This window comes from Temnothorax nylanderi, unplaced genomic scaffold (assembly GCF_030848795.1).
Source record: "Temnothorax nylanderi isolate EJ_2023f unplaced genomic scaffold, tnyl_v1.0 TNYL_tig0167_pilon, whole genome shotgun sequence".
NCBI classification, from domain to species: domain Eukaryota; kingdom Metazoa; phylum Arthropoda; class Insecta; order Hymenoptera; family Formicidae; genus Temnothorax; species Temnothorax nylanderi.
Genome location: NW_027249229.1, coordinates 32,669 through 60,400, shown reverse-complemented (window position 1 = coordinate 60,400; position 27,732 = coordinate 32,669). Strand labels below are relative to the sequence as shown.

General features: G+C 40.6%; 4 protein-coding genes across 11 annotated transcripts; 2 read left to right on the top strand and 2 right to left on the bottom strand.

Annotated features, from left to right (window-relative positions):
* The first annotated feature begins 144 nt into the window (after window positions 1–144).
* Ac13e (Adenylyl cyclase 13E) lies at window positions 145–11,048 on the top strand. Of its 3 annotated transcripts, none has more exons than XM_071715572.1 (8): window positions 145–871; window positions 1,717–2,034; window positions 2,201–3,579; window positions 3,666–3,920; window positions 4,017–4,465; window positions 4,540–4,695; window positions 4,784–4,983; window positions 5,057–11,048. In XM_071715572.1, the coding sequence occupies exons 2-8, from the start codon at window positions 1,757–1,759 to the stop codon at window positions 6,783–6,785; spliced, it is 4,446 nt and encodes a 1,481-aa protein (XP_071571673.1). In that variant the 5' UTR covers window positions 145–871; window positions 1,717–1,756; the 3' UTR covers window positions 6,786–11,048. The 3 variants fall into 3 exon arrangements, with proteins under 3 accessions (XP_071571673.1, XP_071571674.1, XP_071571672.1); XM_071715573.1 differs by having other exon boundaries at window positions 146–864; window positions 1,748–2,034; XM_071715571.1 differs by having other exon boundaries at window positions 148–871; window positions 1,748–2,034.
* Window positions 9,328–18,401, bottom strand: Ranbp21 (exportin-5-like protein Ranbp21). Its single transcript, XM_071715578.1, has 9 exons — window positions 18,260–18,401; window positions 16,802–17,499; window positions 16,410–16,721; window positions 14,895–16,298; window positions 14,309–14,563; window positions 14,032–14,155; window positions 13,585–13,921; window positions 12,745–13,114; window positions 9,328–12,537 (listed from the first exon to the last, which is right to left on the bottom strand). The coding sequence occupies exons 2-9, from the start codon at window positions 17,486–17,488 to the stop codon at window positions 12,376–12,378; spliced, it is 3,651 nt and encodes a 1,216-aa protein (XP_071571679.1). The 5' UTR covers window positions 17,489–17,499; window positions 18,260–18,401; the 3' UTR covers window positions 9,328–12,375.
* A 76-nt stretch (window positions 18,402–18,477) lies between these two features.
* Window positions 18,478–20,967, top strand: Nup37 (nuclear pore complex protein Nup37). 3 transcript variants are annotated; one of them, XM_071715583.1, is made up of 5 exons: window positions 18,478–18,617; window positions 18,776–18,987; window positions 19,145–19,342; window positions 19,414–19,781; window positions 19,865–20,967. In XM_071715583.1, the coding sequence occupies exons 2-5, from the start codon at window positions 18,838–18,840 to the stop codon at window positions 20,115–20,117; spliced, it is 969 nt and encodes a 322-aa protein (XP_071571684.1). In that variant the 5' UTR covers window positions 18,478–18,617; window positions 18,776–18,837; the 3' UTR covers window positions 20,118–20,967. The 3 variants fall into 3 exon arrangements, with proteins under 3 accessions (XP_071571684.1, XP_071571686.1, XP_071571685.1); XM_071715585.1 differs by having other exon boundaries at window positions 18,570–18,656; XM_071715584.1 differs by lacking the exon at window positions 18,478–18,617 and having other exon boundaries at window positions 18,636–18,987.
* On the bottom strand, window positions 20,465–27,630 carry Rig (rigor mortis). Of its 4 annotated transcripts, none has more exons than XM_071715575.1 (16): window positions 27,392–27,630; window positions 26,122–26,451; window positions 25,652–26,010; window positions 25,168–25,485; window positions 24,830–25,094; window positions 24,495–24,720; window positions 24,354–24,435; window positions 23,902–24,274; window positions 23,182–23,476; window positions 22,901–23,104; window positions 22,646–22,784; window positions 22,313–22,570; window positions 21,883–22,093; window positions 21,578–21,790; window positions 21,032–21,467; window positions 20,465–20,903 (listed from the first exon to the last, which is right to left on the bottom strand). In XM_071715575.1, exons 2-16 carry the CDS (start codon window positions 26,428–26,430, stop codon window positions 20,653–20,655), a joined length of 3,939 nt encoding a protein of 1,312 aa, XP_071571676.1. In that variant the 5' UTR covers window positions 26,431–26,451; window positions 27,392–27,630; the 3' UTR covers window positions 20,465–20,652. The 4 variants fall into 4 exon arrangements, with proteins under 4 accessions (XP_071571676.1, XP_071571677.1, XP_071571678.1 ...); XM_071715576.1 differs by having other exon boundaries at window positions 26,122–26,448; XM_071715577.1 differs by lacking the exon at window positions 27,392–27,630 and adding an exon at window positions 27,225–27,247 and having other exon boundaries at window positions 26,122–26,448.
* Between the last annotated feature and the right edge of the window lie 102 nt (window positions 27,631–27,732).

Genomic DNA, 27,732 nt, shown 5'->3' with positions numbered 1-27,732 from the left:
ACCGTAAATGGCGTTTTCCTCTCTAATTGAGTCTATTATTATCACTTCAATATTAATTATATTTACAAAATTACAAATGTAATTTTTTACAAGTGTTTATAGATATATTTGTTTAGTTTGATTTCCGCGCGTTTTTTAAAATCGTCCTCTCCGTCAAGCTCCGGATTGGCTCCGCACTAGTGACCAATGCGGACGGTTTCGTCGGGGGAGTTCTCGCCTACGATTGGCCGCGTCGCGGAATGAAAACCGCCCTGACGAAAGGGAGGCTCCCGACGAAAAAAGTTCCTACATTATCACCGAGATCGTCGTTTTCTCTCTACCTATTTTTTTTTAATTTTTTCACAAAGTTCAGAATCACCGTTATCGGTTCAGCGACGCCCGACTGCGCCCGACGGTTCTCCGTTCGACGTTCGCGGTTCGATCCTCGGCGGGGAGGAATGTAAACGTAAACGTCATTCACCAGGTTGTCGTCCCCTCCCCGCTGACGGGATTCAAAATGGCTGCGGAACGTCGCAGCGGAGAACGTCTCGGCAGCGTCGACGCCGTCGACGAGAACGCGTGATTCCTTCGCTACTTTTTTTCTCTCTTTTTTTCTTCGCATCCGCGCGACCCGCCTGAATCCGCCCGCCGCGCGCTTCTCGGCGTCGACCCTCGCCAACCCTCACCCGCCTCACCGAGGCCCGGCCGCGCTCTCCCCCACCCCTCCGCCACGACGGCGCCGCTGAAGGAGAGCCGCGAAAAAAATGGCGTCCCGCGACACTAGCTGATTCCCGCGAGACACCTCCGATGTCAGCGAGGAGGAGGATGATGATTCCTCATATTCTCCGGCGTTCTCGCCCCTAACCGACGGAAGTCCCACTGGCGGTAAGCGGTAAGTCTTGTCGCGCCGTTGCCAATTGGGTTTCGCGCGCGTGACTCGCCTCGCGAGTACTTAACGCGCGAGTTGACATTGAAGTTGACAATTCGTAGAAGTTGACAATTCCGTACCGTCTCGCGTCCAACGTAACGCGAAACGAGGAAGTACCTCACCGCGAGATGCTCTCCGCGATCGTCGTCGACGCGCGTGAAATGTCACACCTCGCGAGACGCGAGAGATGCTCCGTTTTTCTCATACAGTTATCGGCCAAAAGGCTCGAACCGCTCCGGAATGGATATTGTTGACCATGTCTTTTTAAATTGCATAAATTTCTTGTTTGTGGAAATTTCAATTTAGCGTTGTATGCCTCTTGTTGTGATAATATAGTTTAAGCGAATTAAAAAAGTATGCGGATTGGGGAGTCTTCGTTGGTGGCATTCATTAAATAGCGTGTGTTATGCACGGTATTATTAGTAGCAGCTGCTTATTGTAGTTGCAACAGAATGATAACACATATGTCAATAGTTCAAGCTGCATAATATTTATAGACACTACTCAATAGGATAATTGGATATGGATATATATGTATATATAGCGTTCATGTTCCTCAGTTCGTAGACACATACATTTTATACAATATATATAAGAAAAGGAATATATAGATTTATCTAAGTGTATCAATTAATTTCGTGACATAAAAGTAGGTAATAATTGTTTTGTCAAGCTAAACTGTATATACATTTTTTAAATTAAGTTAATTATTTAATTTATTAAACATTTTGAACATTCCTTCTGTTTCTGATTGATACCTGTGATTTATTTGCCTTTTGTTTTGCCATTACTTGAATGATATATTTCAGAACACTATGGTGACTTTTTGAATTCTGTCAGATTGTCAATATGACTCCTCAATTGGAACGGAAGCGTGGCTCGTCTGTCAGCTTTACCCGGGCGAAGGATAGCGAAGATGCCGAGGACGAGATTCACATATCTCTGGCACCATACATACAAACATATCTGGCACATAGTAGCCAGGGATTGGGATGTTGCGGTATCAGTTTACCTGTGCCGTTTGAACGCGCAGCACCGCGTTCCTGGTGGAATCCCAGATTCGATTCGGAAATCCTCGAGGAACAGTATAGGAGAAGTGCCTTTCCTCAAATTAGATTAAGATTTCGGTTTGTACTAATATATTATTTATGTAACGAGTGCATGATTGTTATACATATATGATATGTACATGATTAGGAAATATTATTATTGGACTAATCATTAGTACTTTGATTACAATCTGATTACAATCAGAAATAGAAAGGGTTCTGATTGATTATTATTTGTTTGCAGGTACGCTCTTACGTACATGTTGCTAGTGTCCTTATCGTGGCTGACGTATTTTGTGATAATCGGGGTAGAGAATGATACATCGACATGGGCGGCAATAGCGGGTGTTTTTGGTATCGTCGGTGTTATGGTTTCGGCTGTCTTTTATTTAACACATACAGACTACTACAAATCTTACGTATTACCGACTTCCCTGGGAGTTGCATCAACACTCTGTTTCCTGTCCTTACTCTTCCTTGCCTTGGTACCGCCTCACGTGGACGGGTTGACTTTGGTCGGACACTTTGCCTTGTGCTCCGAGATCTTATTAGTCATTTATACAGTGCTGCCGATGCCACTCTACGCCTGCGTGGGGATATCCACGCTGTACTCATTCATGTTTGAGTTCCTGACTGCCTATTTGTATGGCTCGAAGGACGCACGACAAAGATTTTACACGAGCGAACGAATTGTGCAAAACGATACTTCAGGAATTAATAATACGACAGCGGAGGAAGAGAGAGCGTCAGTACTTATGCATTCGTCTCTAAGGGATCCTCTAAATGTTGCTGGTCTACAGAATGTGATACGTAATATTAGTGATTTTACTACAGCAATTAGTACAGAGGCGATATCGAGATTGCGTGAAGGCAGAGACACGATGAATGTCGGACCGAGATACTCAGAAACGGTGGCTCAACGATTACACGATGCCCTAAGCGACACGAATGTTTTAACGAGATTAAATTCTAGCGTCCCATCCATGATAACCGCTATTAATTCCACCGTAAATTCATCGCCAGTAGATAATTATGCTAACGATAACTTATTCGCCGATGATATTGACTTCTCCACGAATCTCGTAATAAGGATCTTGATGCAGATTTGTATTCATTTGATAGGCATGCATATTTTGATAATGACCTTCGTGAGAATGCGCGGTACGTTTATGAAAGTCGGCCAATCCCTGCTGGTCCGTCGACAGCTGGAAATGGAAAAACAACTGAAGGAGAAAATGATACACTCTGTCATGCCGCCAAAGGTCGCGGATTGGCTCATGGAGGAGAGCGAGCGCGAGAGAGAGCGAGAGGACTCTCTGAAAAAGGGCTCGATACCGTCCAATAATACTGACATTCGTTCGTTGTTTCGCCCATTCAACATGCTCTCGATGGAGGACGTCAGTATCCTGTTTGCCGACATCGTCGGATTTACTAGGATGAGCTCGAACAAAACCGCGGAGGAATTAGTGGGCATTCTGAACGATCTATTCGAACGTTTTGATGATCTATGCGAACATCACGGTTGCGAAAAGATCTCCACATTGGGAGACTGCTACTACTGCGTAAGCGGATGTCCGGAACCAAGGTCCGATCATGCGAAATGTTGCATAGAAATGGGGCTAGGTAGGTGGCACATTATTATATACATTATGAGCATTATTAGCTCGATCTCAATTGTGAAATTAATGTTATGAATTGCATTCTAATAGCCATGATCGAAGCTATCAAGCAATTCGACATCGAAAGACGCGAGGGCGTGAACATGAGAGTGGGTGTGCACACAGGCACCATACTCTGTGGAATTGTGGGCACGAAGAGATTCAAATTTGACGTTTGGTCGAATGATGTGACTTTAGCAAATAAATTGGAGAGCACGGGAAAGCCCGGCCGTGTACATCTGAGTGAAAATACTTTGAGATTTCTGGGAGACCAGTACATTACGGAAAATGGAGAAGTAGTCAATGGTAAGTAAAATAATGTGAAAAGAAAAGAAGAAGAGGAGAAAAGAGTAACGGAGATATGAATTTTATATTACACGCATGAATCTTTCATCGTTTCAGGGGTAAAAACTTACTTCATTAGAGCCCGTAAATCGGATTTCGTGAACCAATTTATCACGAACGTCACGTCACCCAAGAGCATTTCGCCATTGATGCAATCGCGGAATCGCCTGGCGTCGTGCAACAATCAGGCCAAACCGCGATGTCATTATCTCCATATGGTCACGAACGCGAGCAATTACAGGATGAAGGCTAATTCCTTGCCTAGTATTTTGGATTCCGAGAACGACGGTGACATCACGGACGAGAAGGAGGACTCAAACAAGAGTCCGACGTCCACCGCTAGCTACGGCAAGAAGAAAGTGCGGCATAAGCGGTGGAGATATCTGCAGAGACAACGGACAACCGAGGAAATGACACCTCTGGAGATCGAAGAGGGAAGAAATATCGCTATGGCGCGAGCGAAACCCGATATTCAGACGTACGAAGAATGCAATGGATTTAGACGGGTTAGTAGTTCTTTGCCTTCTTTGCTAATAGTGACTTACTTTATGATTGATCAGTGCTTACGATCGCTTCGCAGGTCCCTCTGAACAACGGCGTTGAAATGGATCCGAATCCTGTACCTTCTAGTCCTTTATTATCTGGTCAAGAGCCGATTAGTAATGCTTCTTCCATTTGCAGTAGAAAAGATTCCGGTATCAAGAGCAATAGCAGGCGAAGCAGTATACAACAGCAGGTACGTTTTTTGTAAATCTGGTATATTTTCCAGAATTCTTTTACCACTGAGTATATTGCTTTATCATGTTTTTTTTATGACTTTGCAGTTGTTCCTAATGAATGGCATAACCCAAGGTGATCTATTGGGACACAGGGTCAGTGGCTATTATACTTCTAGTTCGACGTTAAACTCCACTCACGAACCTTCGTCATCGGTGCCCCCTTATCTGTTCCCTCCGATGATAACTGATACATTTGGCGCGTGCTTTCATAAATTACGGAAGCAATCCGATCTCCAGTTAATTAGGTGAGACAAATCATTCCTCGGCGCACCTTACAAATTGCGATGGATGTTCTTTTTAAAGATTATCTTCTTGAAGGTGCGTCCAAGACAACGTGAGCTCTCAGCGTTCGTATTTTGTCAAACCACCATTGTCGAGCGTCACTCTCTTCTTCAAGAACAAGGAAATGGAGAAGGAGTACCGAGAGAATGCGCACAAGGCCAACGAGAGCATGGGCGATAACCCACCTACCTTAGCCACCTCGAGATTCAACACGTACTTTGACATTTTGATATCTGCCCTGGTTTACACGGCCATCACAGTCTCGTTGTTCCTTCTGTGCAAACCGACGATTTATTACATAGTATTCTCCGTGCTCGCCATCACCGTTCAAGTGATCGCGGTGTCGCTCTGCATCCGTCGACTTCTCTATCCGAACACGGCTCACGCGACGTTCACGCAGAAGATCTTTAAGTTTTTCTCCCGGTGGTATCCGTGGCAAGTGTGCGGCGCGGTCTTGGTCGGTCTGCCGATTATTTCCATCTTGCTGAATTTCACATGCAACAGCTTTCGGAGCCTCAACAACTTCGAGTATTACTACAGCTACTTGATCTTTGTCGGACTAGTCCACTTCTGTAACTTCACGCAGCTCAATTGTTGGATGAAAAATCTGCTGGTCACACTCACCGGTATACTGTTCATATGTCTTGTGGTGACTCACATATCACCATATCGGGAGAATCTCAGTAGTAATAATAGTATCAGCAGTGGCAACAATCGTATCAACGACTCGCAGTTGATGCAGTTAGGCGCGCTGCATCCGAATCTTATCAAATCGCTTGCGAGCGAACTGAAAGGTGGGAACTTTCCAAACGGTACGAGAGATTTTCTCACCACTACCGCTTCAACGAGACCGCCATCGCCAGCCGCGAAATATACAGGAGAACGAGAAGCGTCGCCTACGACTCGTGGGATGTCTTACACCAGCTATAATGAGAGATTGTACAATTCGGAGATATATTTGGATATGGTGTTGCTATTGCTGCTAGTCTGGTTCCTAAATCGCGAGTTTGAGATCAGTTACCGATTGTCCTTCCACGGCAACGCGGTGGCAGCGCGCGACAAGACGCGCGTGCAGTCAATGAAGAATCAGGCCGACTGGCTGCTACATAACATCATACCTAAGTACGTGGCCGATCAGCTCAAGACCACCGCCAAATATTCGCAGAATCACAAGTCCGTGGGCATCATCTTCGCCAGTATCGTCAACTTCAACGAGCTGTACGACGAGTCGTATCTGGGCGGTAAGGAGTACCTGCGTGTGCTCAACGAGCTCATAGGCGATTTCGACGAGCTGCTGGAGAGGCCGGAGTACGTAAATGTCGAGAAGATCAAGACGATCGGCAGCACCTTCATGGCTGCGAGCGGTCTGAATCCGCAGGTGAGGCAGCAGAGCGAGCACGAGTACACGCATCTGTTCCAACTGGTGGACTTCGCCGTGGCGATGCACAAAGTGATATACGATTTCAATCGGGACTTGTTGGGTTTCAAGCTGATTCTGCGAATCGGCTACAATTACGGCGATGTCACGGCTGGCGTGATCGGCGCTACCAAGCTGTATTACGATATTTGGGGCGACGCGGTCAACATAGCGTCGCGAATGGACTCCACCGGGGTCGCCGGCAGGATACAAATGGCCAGCAATTGCTTGGACGTTCTGTCGGAACGATATGAATTCGAGCCGCGCGGGCAGGTGTACGTCAAGGGCAAGGATAATATGGATGTGTTTTTGCTGAAAGGAAAGAAGAATGATACGACCGGTACTTGAAGATTCAACGTCGATTATATCGGTATTCTCCTACGCGACGATTATATGTCGATAATCTGATTCGCGGCCTGCAGTAATTGCGACACTTAGATTAGATCTGTCCATTAATATTCTGAGACATTTTTCATGGTTCAACATCTTATAACTTGAGTTTTTGGATAGTAAGTGAGCCGAGTTAGATTGAAAGTAATCTTTTTGCCTTTTATTTTCAGTTATTTAAACACTTATGCATTGTTATATTAAATAAAAATATTTGTCTTTTAATAATCTTTTTATTTATTTTTTTTTTTTGTCAAAATACGAAAAGAAAACAATTTTCTCTTTTTTTTGTTGATAAATGTTTGACGAAAATAAAATTCAATAAAATTAGCTAAAAGTCGAAGAGAGAAAGGAATTTATAAGTTTTATAAACAGTTTATAAATACTTGTATACTAAGTTTATAAATATTTATTGTTCGATTTGCATACTATCCCACAATTCAAATTTTTTAACGTAAGACTGAAAAACGTCCAGATATTAACGGTGGACAGGTTTAACAGTCGACTCAACAGACTCGTGTTGTTGATTAGGGAGACGTGTGAAGCGGATGAGAAAGAGCAAACGGAATAGAATAGTATATCTTTTTGCGAAGCACAGCAGTCATTACATGCGCTGCTGAGAAAAGAAAAACGATACAAAGCCTTATTCGTTGACTGCTCAAACTCTGTTAGCGAGAGATATTTATTAACAAGAGATATTACTGTATTTTTGTAAAAAAAATGTCGAACGATGTCTGAGAAAAAGATATATCGTGGGAAATTATCCGAGATCTGCCTTTGTCTTGAGTACAAAACTGAATCAGTGGCGAAGGGATTTTTTTAGAAGCGTTTTACGTTATCGAGCATCGAAATGGTAATTATTTGTGTATATGTACATATATATATATATATATATACAGTATATAGATGCCAGGAATAAATTTTTTGCACGAATATATATGTATAGATACTTGAACGTCGAACTTGAAATGCAACTGATGTCTGTTTCTTAAGTCGAGTCACGAAAAGATCATCCTTCCCTATCGGACGATCGAGTGACGATAAAGCGCTCGTGCGATAAATTGGAGAAGTTAATAGAAGTTAATACGTGTGGCATTCTATTCTATTCGATATTCTAAGAACAACAGCGAAGTGCGTCCGACGCGATAAAAGTTCAACGAAACTCGAATACCCCGTTAATTATGAGTTAAATAAATTTTTAAAAGTATAACATAAAGAATATGAATTTACACAGTCTCTTGTCTTCCTGTCTGATATTGTGACACGTCACGTACATACAAGATGAATATAAGACAAAGCGTTATATAGGCGTCGCTTGAAACTTGATCTATGTAGAACAAATAGAAACGAACGAATAATAAGGGAAATTTTTATCTTAAAAATTTATATCTTAGATTGTGAACGATGAAAAATGATTTTACCAAAGATCAATAATTAACGATTCAGGCCGCGGACGTGTGCATATGTAAACATAGAATATGCTTAAAATATGTTGTATAATAGAAAATAATACACGTGCGTGGAATATAAAAATTAAATCGCACACATTCCAAACGTAGCTCACGAACACGACTAATACAATAAAGTGCTTCTTGTCGCCGTTAAGTAAACATCTCCGTTGTTATATTTGGACATAAAACTGCTACGTCGGATTCCAAAGAGTATCTTGTTGCATTTTCTTTTTAATCTCAACGACAAGCGACACCGCGCTCGATGGGATTTATGCTCTGTAGAAAATAACGTGTGTATGTGTGTGTATATTTACATATATATTTGTATTTATATATGTACAGAATTTTGAGGATTTATCCGAAAGACTACGTTGACACAAGAAGCTAGGCGTTTGCGTTTATGTAAATGATACGCAGTGCAAACATAATGCAATAAATGGTCTGGATCATAACTGTTGTATGTTCTGCATGTAATACGCTTTTATTGACACAAGGATTCTAATTGTGGTCTTGATAAGCAGCGTTTAACTCAACGGAAATACTTGTTACACGTGAAAGTAATAATGTCAATAATTATGTATGATAAAAGAAGGACCTGAATGTCGGTTCCGATTCCTGTAAATATATGCTGTAACATATTTATGACTTGCGTATGAAATAACTTTTTTGGATGTAATTTCTTTGGAGGGATTTGAGGGGGAGAGCTACGATACTGTAACTTCGCGAGTAATCGCTTTGATTTGGCGTATCACCTTGGCACACAAGGCTTACGCCGAAACATTTCTACGATTACGGTCAATTATAAGATTTTGCGTTTGAGTACGTGTGAGATAACAATTCGTATCGCGAAAGCGTGCTCGCAAACACGATGGTCTTTATATCTATATGTACAAATGTTACGCTCGCCGATCTGTGGGATGAGAGGAATACGTACACGTTATGAGATATCAAATAAAATATGTTGCAAACCGTATATATATATTTGTCGAGCGTACACAAGTTCTACGGACAACGAGGCAGAGAGACTCCAGGCTATATTGACGTACATATAATTATTGTCAATGCAATTTCTTTATTACAATATAATATATACAATATTATACCGCTGACTTCACTATAGCTGATGTACAAAAAACGGGCGAGGATTCTCGTCTCTTTCTCGCCTGGCATAAATCGTTGGGACATTTAATATTATAACAAAGCGTGATGTGTGTGATTACTTTGTTTATATATATGTATATAAATATAGATAATATATAAATTATATATATTGTTTATGTACATATATATAAACAAGCGTGAAAAGCCATCCGGGTACTTTCGTTACATTTTCAGTTAAATGTATAAATGTAAAATATGATTTCAAGTATCACATTGTTGTAAAATTAAACTCAAGTCAGTAATAAAGGATTTTCAAAAAATAGTACCATTGCGAATTCAATAATTTTGCAACTCGGTGAAGAGCAGTCGATTGTGAAACAAAACGATTTTTGCCATACCAGAATGGCCCCAGATATTATCATAATTCATTGCTGTACACGCAGACTTCATTGGTGACATTATTTTGTTCGCGTAATGCACGATTTTTAAAAAGAAGATAAGTGTGAAATATGACACGTAATGAAAAATTGGCAATGTGATACGCTTTTTCGATGTACATTCAGTGTATACATGCGTATATCAGGTGTTCCCATTGTAGAGTTTTTTTTTCGTCTCATGGAACAATGCAACGAAAAGGAAACACGTTGTATTACTTTTTTTTTCGTCATCGATGTTCCATCGATAAAAAGTTAAATGCTTAAGTGAGTACTTTCCATCACGTTATGAGTGATGGAGTCTTTTTCTTTCTCGTTAATTATAAATCAGGAACTACTCTTCTCACACAATCTACCGATCGCATATTTGTTCCTAAAAGCGCAGTGGAATGCTTGAGAAAGTAGTGTAGACTACTGATGCAAGAATTTGCGAATTTATTGAATTTAAAACGTTGTTGTCGTGCGGACTTTCCGACAGAGGAGAAAGATAAGCACGTGAGATAGAAATCAAATGTAACAATGATCGCTTGAAAGTTCGTTCTACATGCGATTCTAGTCGAGTAAATGAGAATAAAAAAATTTTTGCGAAAATGGACTAAAAACATTTTTGATATGTGACATTGCAATGGTAGTAGTCTTGGCGATCCGTGTGTATGATCCTTCTTCGATCTTAAAAAAAGATTTAATATTCTAAATATGCGTCTGGATTTTTCTCGAAACGATTTTCGCAACAGTTCACGTGCAATCGGTTACCTACTTCTTAACTCGTTAATTGTCATTTGCGCGCTTATCGTTATTTTGCATTTATATTAAGATCGTAATATACAGATGTCCATATGTTCTCGCATAGATCGTGTATGTATACATATACATATCTTCTTGATTAAAACTGCCGTCTCGACTTGTATGTAAATATAGTATCGCGTAAATTTAATTGATTTGTATGCTGTACCGCGATTTTTCAATTTTTTCAACGTTCGCGAGAAAACCCGGCTGTAAGGAAGACGTTGATCGACTTTTCGTGTACATACTCTTCGGCGTCGATTCACGCCTTGAAACAAATCAACGAATCGTATAACATGAAATCCGAAACAAATATATATATGTAGCGTGTGTTGTGTAGACGAGCGATTACATTCGTTCTCTTCTACTCTGATATAAGCTCAACCGCTATAAGATTTTATTGTACAATATGTATATACTTATATGACACCGATGTAATAAACTATACCTCGAAATCCTTAGCGTAGTATAATACAATAGATAGGTTCTTTTTAGCTGCATTCTTTCCACAAATTTATAGTTCTTTTTCTCTCCCTAAATCGCGAACGTATCTGTTTTATTTTAAGTATCAATAAAAATAAAGAAGGCTTTCAGCTAAAGAGAACAGACCTAACGCGCTACAGACACTGCGGACTTCGGAGACATAATTTAGAAAATAGCACAGGAAAAGAAATAGTAAAGAAAGAGAATAAGAAATATACTACAGTGTTCAGTTTTGCACACATCAGTCACAGCTTGCACTCGCGTTTCTCTTCTTTCTTCGTTTATACATAAACAATGAAATTCACTTTGCGGCTCGCTCACTTTCGCGTGTATTGTAAAATTTTACTCATCACACATTAGTCTTATCACAATAGTCTCTTACGTCTTCATTGTACAATTCCCCCACAATCCTGACGAAATTTTATGTGTATTTGCCACGAAGGGTGGCATTGTGTGATACGTTTGGAATTATTTTTATAAAAACGTTGATTAAAATGGACCTTGAAAGGATGACAACGCATCGAAAAATTTCTGTCGCTACCCAAGAGATCAAATGTTCATTTTTTGATGTAAACCAACAAAGTGGGACGCGAATGATATCGGCCTCGTTCTTCCTCCTGCGCGAGTCTTTAAAATTAATTAGAATAAATAAAAGTAACGACAGAATGTGCGGTGTAAAAAATTATCTACACTTATCGCCGAAGCGCGTGCTGCATCTTCGTCAGTTTGAAATTTACGATCGATTTCAGAGTGAGGAAAGTGCAGAAAGATCTCCCCCCGATTGCTAATCATAAATATTTATGTACTATGAATTAGATGTATTTATAATTTATAATCCGAGACTTAATTTGGAGCACCTAGTGATTGAGTGAGGGCACGGTTATGCCCGAGGATTCCGAAAGTATCGCCTCAATTTTCTACGTGATTACAATTTTATCAAAAATTGCATGCTACTACTTTTCTTGTGTACTTTCTTTCACGACATACATTTCTTTTTTTTTAAATGCTCTCGTTGAAAGTATACAAGTAAAAAATAATCTTTGAATTTGCAATTGCGTATAAATCCGAGGTGATACCTCGAACACTTTAACCCGGCTTTATTTACGGCTATCGGTAAGTCGCCGTAAAAAAATTTGTTAATTTTCCTAGAAAGAAACGCACCGTTTCAGCAGTTTAGAATCGAACGTTCTTTCTTTGAGCCATTGATATGGCACCCTTGAAGAGACCTTTTTACAATAACTTATAATTATTTATTGAGTTAGACCAGCTATGCAAAATGTGATTCTCTAAAACTGTCTGCTACGTAGATTCAGCGAACAGTGCTGTTATTCCCGTGTCAGTGGCATTCTTCGAGATCTCATCCACGCGCACTGGATGAGGCTTAGCAGATACCTCTATCCGCGGTAAATTGTCTATCTTGACTTCCTTACGGAACAATTGCCCTACGCTTCTGCCGATAAGCTGTAAAAGAGACGCATTGAGCCCCGATTATTATTAGACCGTTTAAATAAATAAAAAGAAAAATAAAAACACATACAATAATAGAATCATGTGATAAATCATGGAAATTCCTCTTACAAATTTTTAACAAGACTTTAAATGCAGACTTCAAGTTAAAGAATTGACCTTAAGGGATATAGACATCCTTTGGATATTGCAATTATATACCTGATTAGTGATTTTCTTGAAGAGATCCTTCTTTCCCTTCTCAACCTTGTTGCCTTTCGTGCTGACCACTGACATTTTCTCATCAAAGCGCTGCAAGTCGGCGGGATTGACCCCCGGGATTTGCTGCATCACTTCGATAATATTCGGAAACTTAGGTCTGAGGCACTCGTAAACTTGTGCGCCTAGAGTGATAAGGGAACCCTGATTGGCCTCGTGCTGACCGTGCAATTGTAAACCTTGAAGAACGGCGACCATAATGTGTGCTGCCATAGAGGGAGTGACACTGCCATCAGCTGCCAGTGCTCGGACTACAGGCCCAGTCAACATTGTAGCCTTGAGACTCGCGTTTGAGTCGTTCCATGCGAGCGCCCTAGAAATACACATTATTGAAGATACTTAAAAAAAAAAAGATTTAAAAAACCCAGATAGCCAAGTTGCCCGCAGGTTGCTGTCAATTTGCTTAAAACTGCTCTGCTAAGTTGCCTTCAATATTGAGGAAAGCGGCTTCCGATTTTGCCTATTGGATTGCCGACTTTTATTGCCATCAAAACGGTTGCCAACAGATTGTGGCAACTTTTATGGCAATAAGTATACTACGAGCTTTCCGCTTGTTTGCGTAAGGTAATCGTTGTCTGCATAATGCTTTTGAGTTGCTCTAAACGAAATTACTGTTGTCCGGTGACAGCAATATGATGACAACTGAAGGGAAACTTATGCCAAACACTATTTCCTTTTTATGCCAAGGAATGCTTGGCTATCTGGGAACTCTTAAAAAATTTTCATTTACAATTTCACAATAAAATCGACGGTGACACTTCTATTCATATGATTATATTTTACCCTAATACGCATAGGACGACGCTGTGACAAGTAGATGGATGACGCAAAACAAAAGTCCCAAGCTCGCTGACGACCTCGGCGACGATGCTGTTTCCCCGCGAGAGAGGTGGATCCACTGCCATTCCTCCGTTGTCCTGTTCCATGGTATCTGGAGGAGTGGCGTCGCATGCGGCTCCACCGACTAGAGCCACTTTTAACACGTCCACGAAGTCCCTGGTCAAATTCCTGTTGAGCATGTCGTCGATAACTTCCTGCGTATCGGTGTTCTCTTCGTCCAGACCGCCGGACTCGTAGAGACGCGCTATGTATTGCCACTTTGCGCTTAATCTTTGGCACACTGAAAAAAGATCGCGCGGAATGATAGGATTGTTTCGTAATTTATTTTTGTTTGACATGGTCAAACAAAAAGCGCAGAAAAATGGGAAGAAAATGGTTTTGAGCACTCACTGTGTGTGGATACGTGAGCCAATACAGGTACTAGTACGCTCTCGTAAAATGCCGGCGGGCATGAGTATATAAACGGCTTCATAAACACACGTATAATCGGCCGTAGTCTATAGTCTGGAATCACCTAGAAGAGATAGAGGTATCTTTTAATTTCTGTTTGATTATATATATATATATATATGTGTGTGTGTGTGTGTGTGTGTGTGTGTGTGTGTGTGTGTAATTAGTTTTTAATTTAGGAGATTATTGGTGAAATAAAATAAAATTATTAGATTACCTCCATGTTCGAGAAAACCGAATTCAACAAGGCTGGTGCAAGTCCAGGCAACTGGTAAAAATCTCGACCGATCATGTGACAGCCACTACCCAACATATGGTAACATTGGTCATGAATCGTACTCAGGAATGATTGCATTCGAACCAGAGAGGGGCCTGAGACCTGGTCCGTTTCACTATTGTTGTCGTTGGTTACATTCACGCCCAGAAGAGTCGCCTTCTCCGACTCCAAAAGCCCATGAGCATTTTTGTAGCCCTAGAATAAAAACAGATATATTCAACGATCTGTTTAACAAGAACAAGATATTTCTTTCGACGCAACTCCGTTAGTTTACTCGCAACGATTAGTAGTTGCTTGGTACTTGCTGCTTGCTCGACGAGACAAACGGAATTCTATGTGCGCTCGCGTCTTAAAACACTCAATTTTTAAAATACCAAATATTTATTTCTGTAACTACATTTCTGTCACACGTTAAAACAATTATAAATCTAATTAATTATAAGTTTAATTTCGTACTCAATTTTTTGCATCTATATCAACTTTGCTTCCACACCTCAACTCAATTAGTAATAATATTAAATGTTACCTCAGATAGAGCGGCAAGGGCGGCATGACTGAAGAGATCATTCATTGTTCGCAATAGCGCGAAAAGTGTTGGCAAAATGGGGATCACATGAGGTGTTGCTGGGTTCCGATATACCGGATTGCCGCTTTCGCTGAGCGCGGCCACGAAACCACCCCTGGCCGCGCGATCGGGATCTTCCGGGATCGAGCACCGTTTAACCACGCTCAGCACAGTACAAATACACATCATAAGATCACTACGATTGCGTCTGGCTGGATCTTCCAACATGTTCTCCACCGGTGGTCTGTCCAGCCCCACGAATTGCATAAGTTCTAGCGGTCCCTTGAACCAATCCGTGCCAAGGGCAATAAACTTCCTGGACGCATCACCGATCACCTCCGTAACGAATCGAGTCTGTCTCTCGTAGTCGCAGAAGTGATTCGAGATGAGGAGCAGTGCCTCATATAGCATGACACTCTCCACTCGAGACAATGGGCTTGGGTCCCGGGTTAAACTGCGCACCATTGTGTGTATCTGTTCGAATACTGGCAGCAATAACAGCGGATACTTGAGACTAATCTTCACCATAAGGCTAGCCGCGTGTCGCCGCACATTTTTGGCTGCTCGTGAGCGATTGCGCTCGTTCTCACCGGGCACCTCGAATACCAACGTGGCGAAGATCTTCTCAAGGACACGCGGTAGAATAGCGACGCCCGGCATGGCCATTGAGCCAGTCGACATCGACAGAAATACGAAAAGCGCGCTTATACAAGACAGCAGAGCGGATAGAAGCCAAGGATCTTGCGGTGAATAGCCCAGACAGAGTTCCAACAGTTGTAAACCGGTCTGAACACTTGGCCGCTCATTGATTAGTAAAATCCTGGACACAACAGAATCTAGTGCCTGCGCGAGGGCCTCCCATTCGAGATACTCTCGGTCGTTCTGATCGCTCTTGTATTGCAGATTTGACATACCCTTGGTGATCTTCGCGGTCAGCCACTGTTGCACGTACATAAACGTTACTAAAGGTGCCACCATAGTTGCGTTTCTAAATCCTTCTAACAGGTCCATTCTGAAGCGATGTAAAAAGACGTTGAACTCCTCCTCCGAGTCATAATCGACCAGGCAGTACGTGGTCATGCCGTTGCTCTGTCTACCATGTGGATACGTAACGCGGACCAATTTGGGCGCAGTATGTTCCACGTATTTGGGCACATACGTAAGCAGCAGCGAGTCTGTTTTGATTTGTTCATGCTTAAATAGCATCACCCAAATCGCGTTCGCTAAATGCGTGAGCGTGAGGCTCGGATACATGGTGAACGTGAGCACGGTGTCCAGAAAGAGATTAAAATGTGTCGGCCGTATGCTAGAGGCGTCATCTTTTCCCCATACGGCGCAAAGTTGTGTCGCCATACCAGTCAGTACCTGAAATGATAATAATTACGCGAATAATGATCGATTTTTCATACTAAACCTACAAGATGCAATGTGAATTTATTGAGCGCTATTATTAATAGCGATTATCATGATAATTACTTGTGTAAGCTTCTTCAGAAATAAGTAATGATTTTCATGGAAATTCGTAGGTCCAGCGAGGGGCGGTGGAGAGGCGGTGGCTGCAGTATAAATAAATCTCAAGGCCTCCTCTGAAAACAGGATCATCAGTTGCTTTCGATCTTCAGCCTTGCCTTTGCGATTTACAATTTGAAGCAGGCATTCAGCGGCGGAACACTGAAATATAGGATCTCCTAATAGGAGGCACAGTATCTGCAACAATCTTCCATCTTCGGCCATCACATGATTTATAGAAACCCACTCGACAAATCCAGTTAACGTAGACAGCACTACCTGTTATAATAAAGATGTTAGAGTTCGTTGAAAAACGCCAGTTACCAATATACATATCCTTTTCAGATACAAGAACTTACTTGAACGACTTTACTGTGTGCCGCAGCTTCGGACGTCTGTCCTAAGGCACTTTTCTTCTGAAACTCTGAAAAGTGTTGCTCCATTAGTCTTAGGAAGAAGCTAAAGATCTCAGCCATGTTTGTAGTCAACGCCTGATATATATCTTTCCTCCTCTGGTTAGATTCGAGGGTCTGTAGGAGTGCCACATCCTCCACCAATCTGAGGAACACCAACAAGACTAACTCGGTTTGACTCTCGCCTCGCGTGCAGGCCTGACTGAGCTCGGCCAACAGCGTGGGCCATTGCTGTGGCCATTCTCGCTTTATCATCTCGACTACGACACGCGACAGAGCGTCCTTTATGTGTGCCTCTTCCTGCAGAAGCGGTTGGGTGCCCTCTTGAAGTAATTTCATGGCATTCTCCTTGATGAAGATCTTTTCCGACTGCGAGATTTGTGTCCACCGATATTTCACACAGTGCTCCATCAACTGTAGACCAAAGTGGCGCACCACTGAGCTTCTGTCGGGTGATTTCTGTGCCAAGTACAGACCGCATTGCGCGCACAATGGTGAAGACTCCTTGAACCTCTCACAGGCATTGTACATCTCCAGACGTTGCGGTTGAGATATACCAGGTGACATCATCATCTCGACCACTCGAGCCAGTTCTGCCGATATCTGGGCGACATCGCCCGCTCCGAACTCCATTCCTACTTGCACTGAAATAGATCAATGAGACAGTTCAACATACGTAAGCTATAATAAACGATGTTTGTTACATAATATTTTAACAACTACCTCATCAAATAATAACTACTTTATCAAATAACTTTATCATAACTTCTTTATCAAATAAAGAAAGCAACAGAAATAAAGACAAAATAAAGGGAAGAGAGAATACAAATTTGCTATCCTATCTCTATGCTAATCGACAACATATGTGTATCGCTTATCACGAGAAAGACGTTCCTGCCTAAAGATTTTCCTCGGGAATAATTAGCAATCGAGAACATCTAGCATCATCAATAAACACATTTATATAACGCAATCCAATAAATTTATTTTAATGATTTACCCAAATTTGCTTTTTATTGAATAATTCTTCGACGACGGGCTTCGAATTTATCAGTGTATAACGACAACACTTCGCGCAACTTCACGAAGCTGATGCAATATACCGTAACGCGGCGACAATAAGCCGGTATAAATAATCAAAACGAGGTTGCCTTACGCAGGTGCAAGCGTGCACAGCCGCGAGGGTGCGAAGGAGGAGCTCGGCGGCGGCGGCGGCGGCGGTGTCGCGCTCGTCGTCGACGAGGTCGTGCTTTCCGGTCGCGGAGAACATTCACGGGCGGACACGGGCGAGCACACGCGGTGCGGACACGCGTGAACAATCAACAAAGCAGCTTGTCGCGTGCACGCGCACCGACCATGCCTTGACACCACTCGCTCGCTCGCTGAGCTCGCTCACGTACTCACCTGGGTGACACGGAACTGCGGATACGAGACGGAGCTTGGCGGAGCCGCGTGGACGGCGGGATGCTCTCCGGCGTCGCGCCGCGCGTCAATTCATACCTGCACCGTCGTCGGGAAGGGGGGAAAAAAGAGCGCAGAGTCGATGTGACGATCGTGTGCTACGCTCGCCACACACAGCAGGCTCCGCCAGTTTTCCGGAGATGCGGCACGCTGGCGGCTGGCCGGACGATCGGCGATCGCATACGCGATCACGTGCTGCCCTCTCGGCGGCACCGTGGCCGCGCGGCCGCCGACGGGCCGACCTAACCTAACTCGACCGGGCGTGTGTACACACGCGCCGCTTTTTTTCACCCGGATCGCGGTGAGGAAACAAGCTGTATCCCGGTCTATTTGCTTCCGAGTGTGTTTCCCCGATGTATTTACGCCGTGTATCTGTAATCCTCCTCCTTTCCCTCTACCGTTAACGATCGATCGACGCGGTAAAAATCGCGCGAAACTAACCTGTCTCCCGCCTCGCAGGTTATGCCGGCTCCGTTTCCTACCCGCGCACACACGTACGTATCAGAGACGAGGGAGAGAGGATGGACGAGGCAGTCACCACGCCGCCTACGTTTAAACGGAGTTTCTTCGAGCGGATCTACTGCGTGGAGTTTTCGCCGTACGAGTGGTCGCAGCACCTGATCTGCATCGCCCTCGCCAAGGAGATCGTCGTCGGCACTGTCAGATTTCAGGTTCGTGCGCGGAATTGACGCTCTCCGATGAGAAATGTCATCGCTTTTTTTTAAATTTCATTGGAAATTGTCAATATGTAGATAAAAAAAAAATTGTGTTGCAAAATACATGATTGCGATGCAGGATTTAATAAAGTTTGCAAACTTTAAATGGCAGGATGAAGACGACGCCGTGGAAGACATGGCGTATAATCCTATCAGAACGTTTAACCACGATGCCAGGCCTCATGCGATCACCTGGAGTCCAGAGACCTCCCTAAGCATCGTCCCGAAGATCCTCACGTTCTGCGTTGCTGGATCAGACTTCAAAATAAGATTGTACAACAGTAATCTGAACGATATCAATATGTACGAGGTAGGAATACCTGGAAAATTATGTGAGTTTACAGTATTGTTGAATTTGACGCTGTGATCAATGTTTTAAAGATTTTAGAAGGTCACAAAGATTATGTAAACGCAATCTCCTATGAACCAGAGGGTGAATTATTAGCGTCGGTCTCCGACGATCATACGAGTAAGCTGTGGGCGGTTAAAGAAAACCAAAAGTGCGTGTCTACATTTTACCTGACATCACCTGGTATAAGCGTATGTTGGCACAACGAAGAATCCGGCAAGCTCTTAGTAGCGGAAAAGAATGGTTTAATACGTATGTACAACGTCAGGAGCCAACAAGCGATCATGTCCCTCGACTCTGGGGCCGTTCCCCTAACTGCAGCTGACTGGGGACCAAATCCTTTGAAAGTCATCTCGATGGCTGCTGGAGAATTGCTGCTTTGGGACTTATCCAGACCCAGGTAATAAGGAATTTGACTTTAAATCCTCCTGTATCGCTGGTGCACCCTTTCATTAAATTTGCTCTATTTATTTACAATTCTAGTCGGCCTCTTGATGAGCGAACGCTTCATGTGGAAGGTGGTTTAACAGCAAAAGTCTCACACGCGAATGAAAACCTGGTATCAAGTATTGGATGGCCGGATAATTTGTTGAAGGTTGTCAATTTAAGATCGAAAGTAGTGGTATTATGCGGAAAGGTGAAATTAATCGGGGGTATGACGTGGCATTATAAATTACCCTATGTCTGTGCTGGAAGTGACAGAGAGCTATGTTTTTGGAGAATAAATATAAATTAGGATACATTGAACAGTTATGTGTCCAGAAAAGAAATCTCTTTCCAACCTTTTAGAATTTAGGATACTACATAGCGATTTAGAAAATAATTTCTTTTATTATGCTTTAAGGTTCCTGGGTGCTCGCCTCTTTTATCCTTGTTTGATGACGTCAGAAGCGGCGAGTACCCAGGAGCCTTAATGTTTATAAGAAAAATAACTTTCAACACATCAATAATGCATTGAGGTAAAATTTTGATCCAAGCATATTCTCTTGTTGCGAATGTGTGGTAAATTAAACATTCTTGTATGCATACATACATTTACATATGTATATATACATATAAGTCTCTGGAGATAAAATTTCACACTTGTGTAGAAAAAAAAATGTATTTTTATAATGTACTTTACAACTACAAGATTTACATGGATAACATATAAAAGTAATTTGTAATGCACAGCTTATCATTTACAGCGATATAAAAATCTTAGTATATTTTGCTATTTTTCTTTATACTTCTATTTTTCTCAAACTCTTAACTTTTATTTAATAAGATATTCACAAGTTTTCCGATAAACTTTGTTCCAGTTCAAATTTCTTTACCTCTTTCCTTAATTCTTCTAAAAATTGTAAAAGCTTGTCACTATCTTTCAATCTGTCAGCAATTAAACAAGCTTTGTGAAAGACGATGTTGGGATTCGGAATGCAAACTCGTTCTTCATTGAATTTATTTATTTCAAGTTTGAGTTTTTCTGCTTCTTCTTCGATATTCCTATAATCACCATTTTGGATCTCATCTTTTGTTTCCGCTGAAAAATATAAATTTAAGATTAATATTTGTATGTACAAGACAATAAATTATTATGAAATTGATCTGTATATATCGTATATCAAACAAATCAAACAAAAGTTTAACAGATTAGAAGGAAGAACTAACCCGCAAAAGCCATAAGTTTGTCTTCCAGTTGATTATGCTTAGAAATCTTGATCTGATGAGATAGGCTTGTTTCATTTATGGTATCGTCTAGCAAATCTAACATCAACTGCACAAACTGCGTTTCTTCTTCGATCGATAGCTCTTCTAAATATTTCGATAACCAATTCAGGAGACCGATACATAAGTAAGCACGTATACTCTGGGACACAGGATAATTGCTCTTTGCATAAATGCTGTCCTCGTCCGTTGGTTTCTTGGTATCCAATTTCGTGAGAACATGCGTGAAGAATCCTTCTTTTATCGTTACTCCACATTTCGTCGCTCTATTTTCGAATTCGTGCACATTGCCTAATGCCATTGTTAAATACTTTAATCGCATTTCTTTTGTATCGCACGTGGCCGCCATGGCAATTTGATAACTGATATTTATTTGCATCTGAAGAAATATAATACAATGTGTTGTTATTATAACGAAAAATGAGTATTGTTATTAAATACTGTCTATGATAAGAGTATTGGCCATTTTTATTTCTGTCTATATCTTACCACTTTATCGTTTGTTAAATTTTTGAAAACGATGTTGGTATCATCTTTCTTGCGCAAGGCACCATAGTAAGAAAAACCAAATTTTTCCTCAAGAGCTTGTAGCATACCGGTACTTTCTTTTCCTTCCAACCACATTCTCATCATGCCAAGCTCGGTCTGGTTTGAGAATGTGCTCATGATCATCTCGTGGGCGTTTATATGTACGTTCAGATACTGCATACAAAATTTTTAGTTGCATATGGATATAAAAATGTACATATGTATATACATATACATATATGTGCGTGTTGTGTGTAAAAATGCACCTGAACTTGTCGCATGTCTGCGATAAGGGAATGCGCTTTCGACCAGTCTGACTTCATGAGAGCACGCGTCATCGCATCCACAGCTAAGGACGTACCATATCCTTCGTCACCGCTTAAGAACGCTAATTCTGACGCTACCTCCAAACAATGTATGTCTTTTCGTCGAGAAAGAACCTTTGCTGCCTTGTCAAAGTATCCTAATTTTACGTGACTGATATATGGAACATCAAAAGTTAATTTAATAGAAACTTTTTATAACTCTGTTAATTATTATTTAATACTATTGTTATTTATGTTTACATGTAAATATTAATATTATGCAAAATAATATCCTTTATATCATATAAATGTGAAAAATACATTTTCGTTATAGCTATACGACACTTACGATGATTAATAAGAAATATTAATTGGAAAATAATTGTTTTACCATTGAGCTGCCTGTTCCAGTTGACCTTTATAAGTGGCCCATTCCGCCCAAGATTCTAATATTTTATTTAGAAACGTATCAGCAGCATCCAATTTACATCGCGCGAGTGCATAAGCCTCTTTAAACATCTTAGCATTTATAAATACTTCTATGGCTTCGTAAATTTTGTGTACAGCTAGTAAATATGATACTGCTTTTTCCGGATTGTTTTGTATTACCAATTGATGCGCATACGCCTCGCACATTTCTTTCCACACTCTGTAAGATTAGTCTCGATTGTATAACCAATATCCACAAACTTTGTCTTATATTTGTAAAAATATTCATACGTACTTCGCGGAAACATTAGGTGCAAGCGATACTAAAAAGTCATTTAATTGATGATCTTTGGCTGCACTAATTAGATTGTTTTTCAGATCATCACACCACATATCCATCTCAGTAACGACATCTGAATTATCCTGTGTTAACTCTGAGAGTAAATAATAAATAATAAAATAATTAATAATGACAATATGTAAGTAATTGTAAAGTAATAGTAATTGTAAAGTTGTATGCCAATATAGTGTTATGTAAAGTTAAACTTACTTTCATTGGAAATGAGTGTTAAAAGATCTTCTTTCTTTTCGCAAAATAATGACGACTTCGTAATAGGATCATCTTCTTCGATATGGTTACTTCTTATATCATACTTGATAAAATTCAGGATTTGAGATTTATCGCTTATTACTTTGTTATATGTATTGAAGTACGATTTTCTCTCTTTCTTCTTTGGTGGCGGCACTTGAAGTTCTGTAATTGAAAATCTCGACTATTATCGATGCCAATCGTGTGTATCGTATCGGTTGTAAAAAAAATTATGTATTTACTTGTGGAAGCTACTTCGGCAGGTTGATTCGCTGGTGTGGTCGAATTACTCTCGAGATCATCCGTTTTATTTTTTGTCGACTTTTTCTGCTGTTTATGTTTTCTCTTTATGGCCTTAATGTCGGAAAGTTGCTTCGGCGATTGCGCCGGTAAAGTATAATTCCATATGTGTAGCGTGAAGTCCGACGAACCGGTCATTATCAATTGTGGTTTGAGAGGACTCCACATACAGCATAGCACAGGTCCGTCGTGACCCACGTATGTACCCATCAGTTCCTGTTTTTCAACGTTCCATACCTAGAAAATGATATTTGAAAAAAATTACATAACGATATAAATTATTATGAAAATATTTAAATAAGATTTGATGTTTACAACATGATATATAAGTGATATAACACAATGCTGTATGACACAACATATGATAAATATTAAATACAAATTTAATTGGGATGACGCATAACTCTGTATAAGAGTGATCGAGTGTAGATGGAGAGTCTGGAGTTCAATACTTGACTCTCGTTCCATGCCTCAGTTTTGTAAGAGGTTGATTGAAGAGTTGAAAGTTACGAGTAAAGAAGTTATGAGATGAACGGTAACCCGTTTCGGGAACCCATGCATATATCATTCTACAAGCTTAATAAATAGGCACAGCTGAGTTATGATGCCATCATATAATCTAATTGCTTGAACAGTACTATATAAATCCATGTATATTTGACCTGTGCGGTATTGTCGTAGCTACCAGACACTAAGTGCCCACTGAAATGCGGACTCCAAGCTAAGCACACCACTTTGTCAGAGTGTCCATTCAACGTTGCTACTATCCTGTGCATCGTGCGTTGTTGAGAATCATCATCGTTGTCTATAACGTCCTCGGCACCTGTCGCTTCTAATTCCTTTATCAGCTTTGACATATCAAAGACCATTATGCTACACGAATCAGAGGCAACAGCCAAGTAGTTGGCAATTGGCGACATGGATTTATCTGCCATTGTGCTTTCGGGATGCCACGCCAAGCAATTCACCATGGCCCTTAAAATGTGTATCGAGTTGCCGCGTTTTCTCATCTTCTGATCGTAGAATATAATTGACCTAAGAGAAACAAAATACGTTTAAAGCATTTCTTCAACCATTTTTCAAGAAAGTATGTTTTATATATGTGAATATATACCCATTTTCTAATGCAATTGCTAAGCACAAGTCGGATTTCCAAGAAAATTCCAAACATCCTTCCTTTATTACAGACATAGGTTCTGAAATAGAAGTAGCAATATAATAAAATGCGACAAAACGATGAGTATTAACATCTTACCATCACTCGGCGCGGATTTTTTGTACGCTACTAATTCTCCTTCTGCACAGGAGAACAAGAAGGATTCTGATTTAAGTTTAGCCCACTCAAGCTTGTAAATGGTATTTCTGTGATATTGTCTGTACAATATAGGTGGTTTGTTAGTTCCAATTGCATCAAATACACCAACGCGACCCTCTCCAGTACCAAAAGCAATAGTGGATTCATCCTCCGGGAACCATGATACCTAGTGTAATAAAATATATTTTTGTAATATTAATTCATAATTCATTTTTTCACATGAGAATATACCTATTTCAAAAAACAACAACAGATCTTGTACGAGAATTTCTTACCGCTCTTATTTTTCCTTTTATCTTCTGCCAATGCATAACAACGTCAAAAGTGGTTGCATGAGGTTCAGACAAGTTCCACAGACGCAACATCATGTCTCCTGCGCCAAATGCAATACGCGAGGTATCAATAGGACAAGCGCTCATGCAGTAGACAAATCCTCCTTGCGTAGGAATCTTATGTTCCAGAATCGCCGATTTCGTAGGATCGCTGTCACGTTTGCAACATATAACCCAGCGATCTTGTGCCAAAGACCAAACTCTGAGTCTGAGAAAATATTAAAAATATTGAAAAATTTCAATACTCATATATTCGTAATTTATGCGAAGCGTTTACTCACTCAGAATCTGTCTTCAAATCGTCAGATATTGCGTCGTATTTGGGTACGGTAGCTATGGAAAATAATCCCCTATTATGAAACGTATGGAACAATTTGTACTCAGGCTTGTCTTTGTTTGGCGAAAGATCCCAAGAAAGAAGTTCGCCCCAAAGGGAGCTAGTCAGAAGCATATTGGGCTTTGCCCAACACACTGCAATCCAGGTTCCATTCGTACCACTGAGCTTGCTTTTATGTGATACAGCCATGATTGGTGTACTTGGTAGGTGTATTACAGTTTCATATCTACCATCTCTACCAGCTCTCCAAATGAATACAGATCTGAACATAAAAAAGATGAATATAACAGTAGCAATTTCTTATAAGTTACTTGTTTCTTGCTTTTTTTTAGTATAACAATTTATATTCACATAAATTTTACAAACATAATTAATTTAGTAGTATATAAAAGAGAAGATATACACATATTATAAAAGCTTTGTCTCACCTATCTTTTGCACCAGAAGCTAAAAGTAAATCTCTCTTATTTCTCTCTCCTCCATTTAACACATTCATGTCTGAAGGGCACCAAGATAAGCTAACTATGTCCTCGTTGTGTCCCCTCATTTTATATAATATCGTTTCTTTCTGAACAATATATACTAGTCCGCTTTTAGTACCTATCGCTACAAGACCAGAATCATGAGGACAGCAAGCTAAACATGTAGCAGTTAGCTTGCCCAGAGGTACTATTTTACAAGTCTGATACTGTATATTACAGAACATTAGCAAACCATCCGAATTCACTGCACATGCAAGATTACTATCTTTGACTGACCAGTCAACCCCTACAATCAGTTTACTTCCCTGTATTAATAAAGATATATTAATATGAGTTACAGAAGTAATTAAAAGATCACTTTTTTTTAACGTTTATTACGAAATATATTAAATTTTTTTCTATCGCGTCCTACTTACTTCAGCAAAAGGAAATTCCACTAATAACTCTAAGGTATCCACATTCCAAACCCTGGCTTTATTATCGTCACCGCCACAGATTAATAACTCGGGACTATCCGAGTTCTCGAGCTTAGGACAAAACGCCAACGTGGTTACTTTGTCTTTAAAGTAGTCCTTGATTATAGAATACTGCATGACATTATTCTCTTTCGGTTTGGCGATGACGATAAAGTTCCTCGCGCCCCACGCCACAGTTCCACGACTCGAGCAGGCGAGGACATTGCCCAAATACCAATTCGGCGAGGGAGGCAATGTTACTTCGTTCATTCTGTCGCGTTGTATTCCCTGCTAACAAAAGAGAGAGTTCCTTATAAGATTAATCCAGATAGACAGATCTGTTGAAAATATACATATTCTGTAAAAAGTGTCTGCTGCAAACAGGCAGAAATATAATAGGTCGGCGCGCAGTTCATCAAGCTGGAATATATATATATATATATATATGTGTATGTGTGTATGTGTGTGTGTGTGTGTATTATATACACTGTAATTCGTTACTTATTAATTTCTATATTTGCGCACCAAGTACCGCGCCTGACTCGTATTGCCGTTGATTTATTGACACTTTTACGAGTCTAACTACATACTTATAATAGATCAGTTATTAACGAGTATGATAGCAAATTGACTGCAAAAACTGAGCAGAATCTGCCCTTTCATAAGTCTTTAAACGATCTGTTTCATTTAAATGATTATAAAATGCTTGGTATATCTGCTGGCAATTCGCTCTCAGATTATATCAGCAGGCTCTACCGACGGAACACGACTTTAATCGCAGGTATATACTACAATTGACACCAATTTACTGCAATACTCTGCCGGCATCTGCTAATAAATTACTAGTTAATATTTTGCTTAGATACTGGCAAAAGTTGTCCTTTTTACTTGGAGTTTTTACTTGCAAAACTATGAAATATAGAAATATACACATACATATAATTATATAAAAATTTATATATAATTATAAGTATATAAAACATTAAAATATACAAATATCATAAGTAAAATATGTAGATAAAATATATAAACAAGCAAATGTAAGGTGCAAAATTTCGAATCACTTGTTTGAATCACTTTAGAACTCCACGAGGCGTGTCTGTTTTCATTCTTGCGCGCAGCCGGTCGATTGGAGGTTAACCGGTGTGCGGCTACCTTCAATCGTGGATTATCGCACGACGTCCGTCGGCGACGATAGAACGGAATCGGAAACAATGTAAGCTTCAAATACCTTGCTTGATTTGCAGTCGTAGTCAGTGACGCTTTACGTTATCTGAGTTTCGCTGTTTATCGAACGTCTCGCAGGAACACGCGTGACAAACAATTAAGGACCTTGCCGACCTTGGTAGGTACGCGCAGTCTGACTGCCCGCGACGGTTATGTATGTACTAAAAGCGCTAAAGCAGATCTCGTACTGATATTTATATGCTTGACAAAACACTTTTTCTTGCCAAAACATCGTATGTTTATATCAAGTGACAGAGGCCGAAAACGTTGATCTTTTAAAAGCGATAAAACCTGACAAACACGCGCGACGTATAAAAGCTGCAAAAAGAATCAAAGTATAAAGTG

Coding starts and splice junctions, on each gene's coding strand:
- Rig (XM_071715574.1), bottom strand. CDS start 26,576: ATGAACTGCGCGCCGACCTATTATATTTCTGCCTGTTTGCAGCAGACA. Junction 25,095..25,167: donor GATTTGAAGACAGATTCTGA/GTGAGTAAACGC, acceptor ATATTTTCTCAG/ACTCAGAGTTTGGTCTTTGG. Junction 24,721..24,829: donor TAAAAGGAAAAATAAGAGCG/GTAAGAAATTCT, acceptor TTATTACACTAG/GTATCATGGTTCCCGGAGGA.
- Ranbp21 (XM_071715578.1), bottom strand. CDS start 17,488: ATGGAGTTCGGAGCGGGCGATGTCGCCCAGATATCGGCAGAACTGGCT. Junction 13,115..13,584: donor GTCGTCCTATGCGTATTAGG/GTAAAATATAAT, acceptor GTGTATTTCTAG/GGCGCTCGCATGGAACGACT. Junction 12,538..12,744: donor TCAAGAAAATCACTAATCAG/GTATATAATTGC, acceptor TCTCTTTTACAG/CTTATCGGCAGAAGCGTAGG.
- Nup37 (XM_071715583.1), top strand. CDS start 18,838: ATGGACGAGGCAGTCACCACGCCGCCTACGTTTAAACGGAGTTTCTTC. Junction 18,988..19,144: donor TCGGCACTGTCAGATTTCAG/GTTCGTGCGCGG, acceptor TTTAAATGGCAG/GATGAAGACGACGCCGTGGA. Junction 19,343..19,413: donor ACGATATCAATATGTACGAG/GTAGGAATACCT, acceptor AATGTTTTAAAG/ATTTTAGAAGGTCACAAAGA.
- Ac13e (XM_071715572.1), top strand. CDS start 1,757: ATGACTCCTCAATTGGAACGGAAGCGTGGCTCGTCTGTCAGCTTTACC. Junction 4,466..4,539: donor AATGCAATGGATTTAGACGG/GTTAGTAGTTCT, acceptor ATCGCTTCGCAG/GTCCCTCTGAACAACGGCGT. Junction 4,696..4,783: donor GAAGCAGTATACAACAGCAG/GTACGTTTTTTG, acceptor ATGACTTTGCAG/TTGTTCCTAATGAATGGCAT.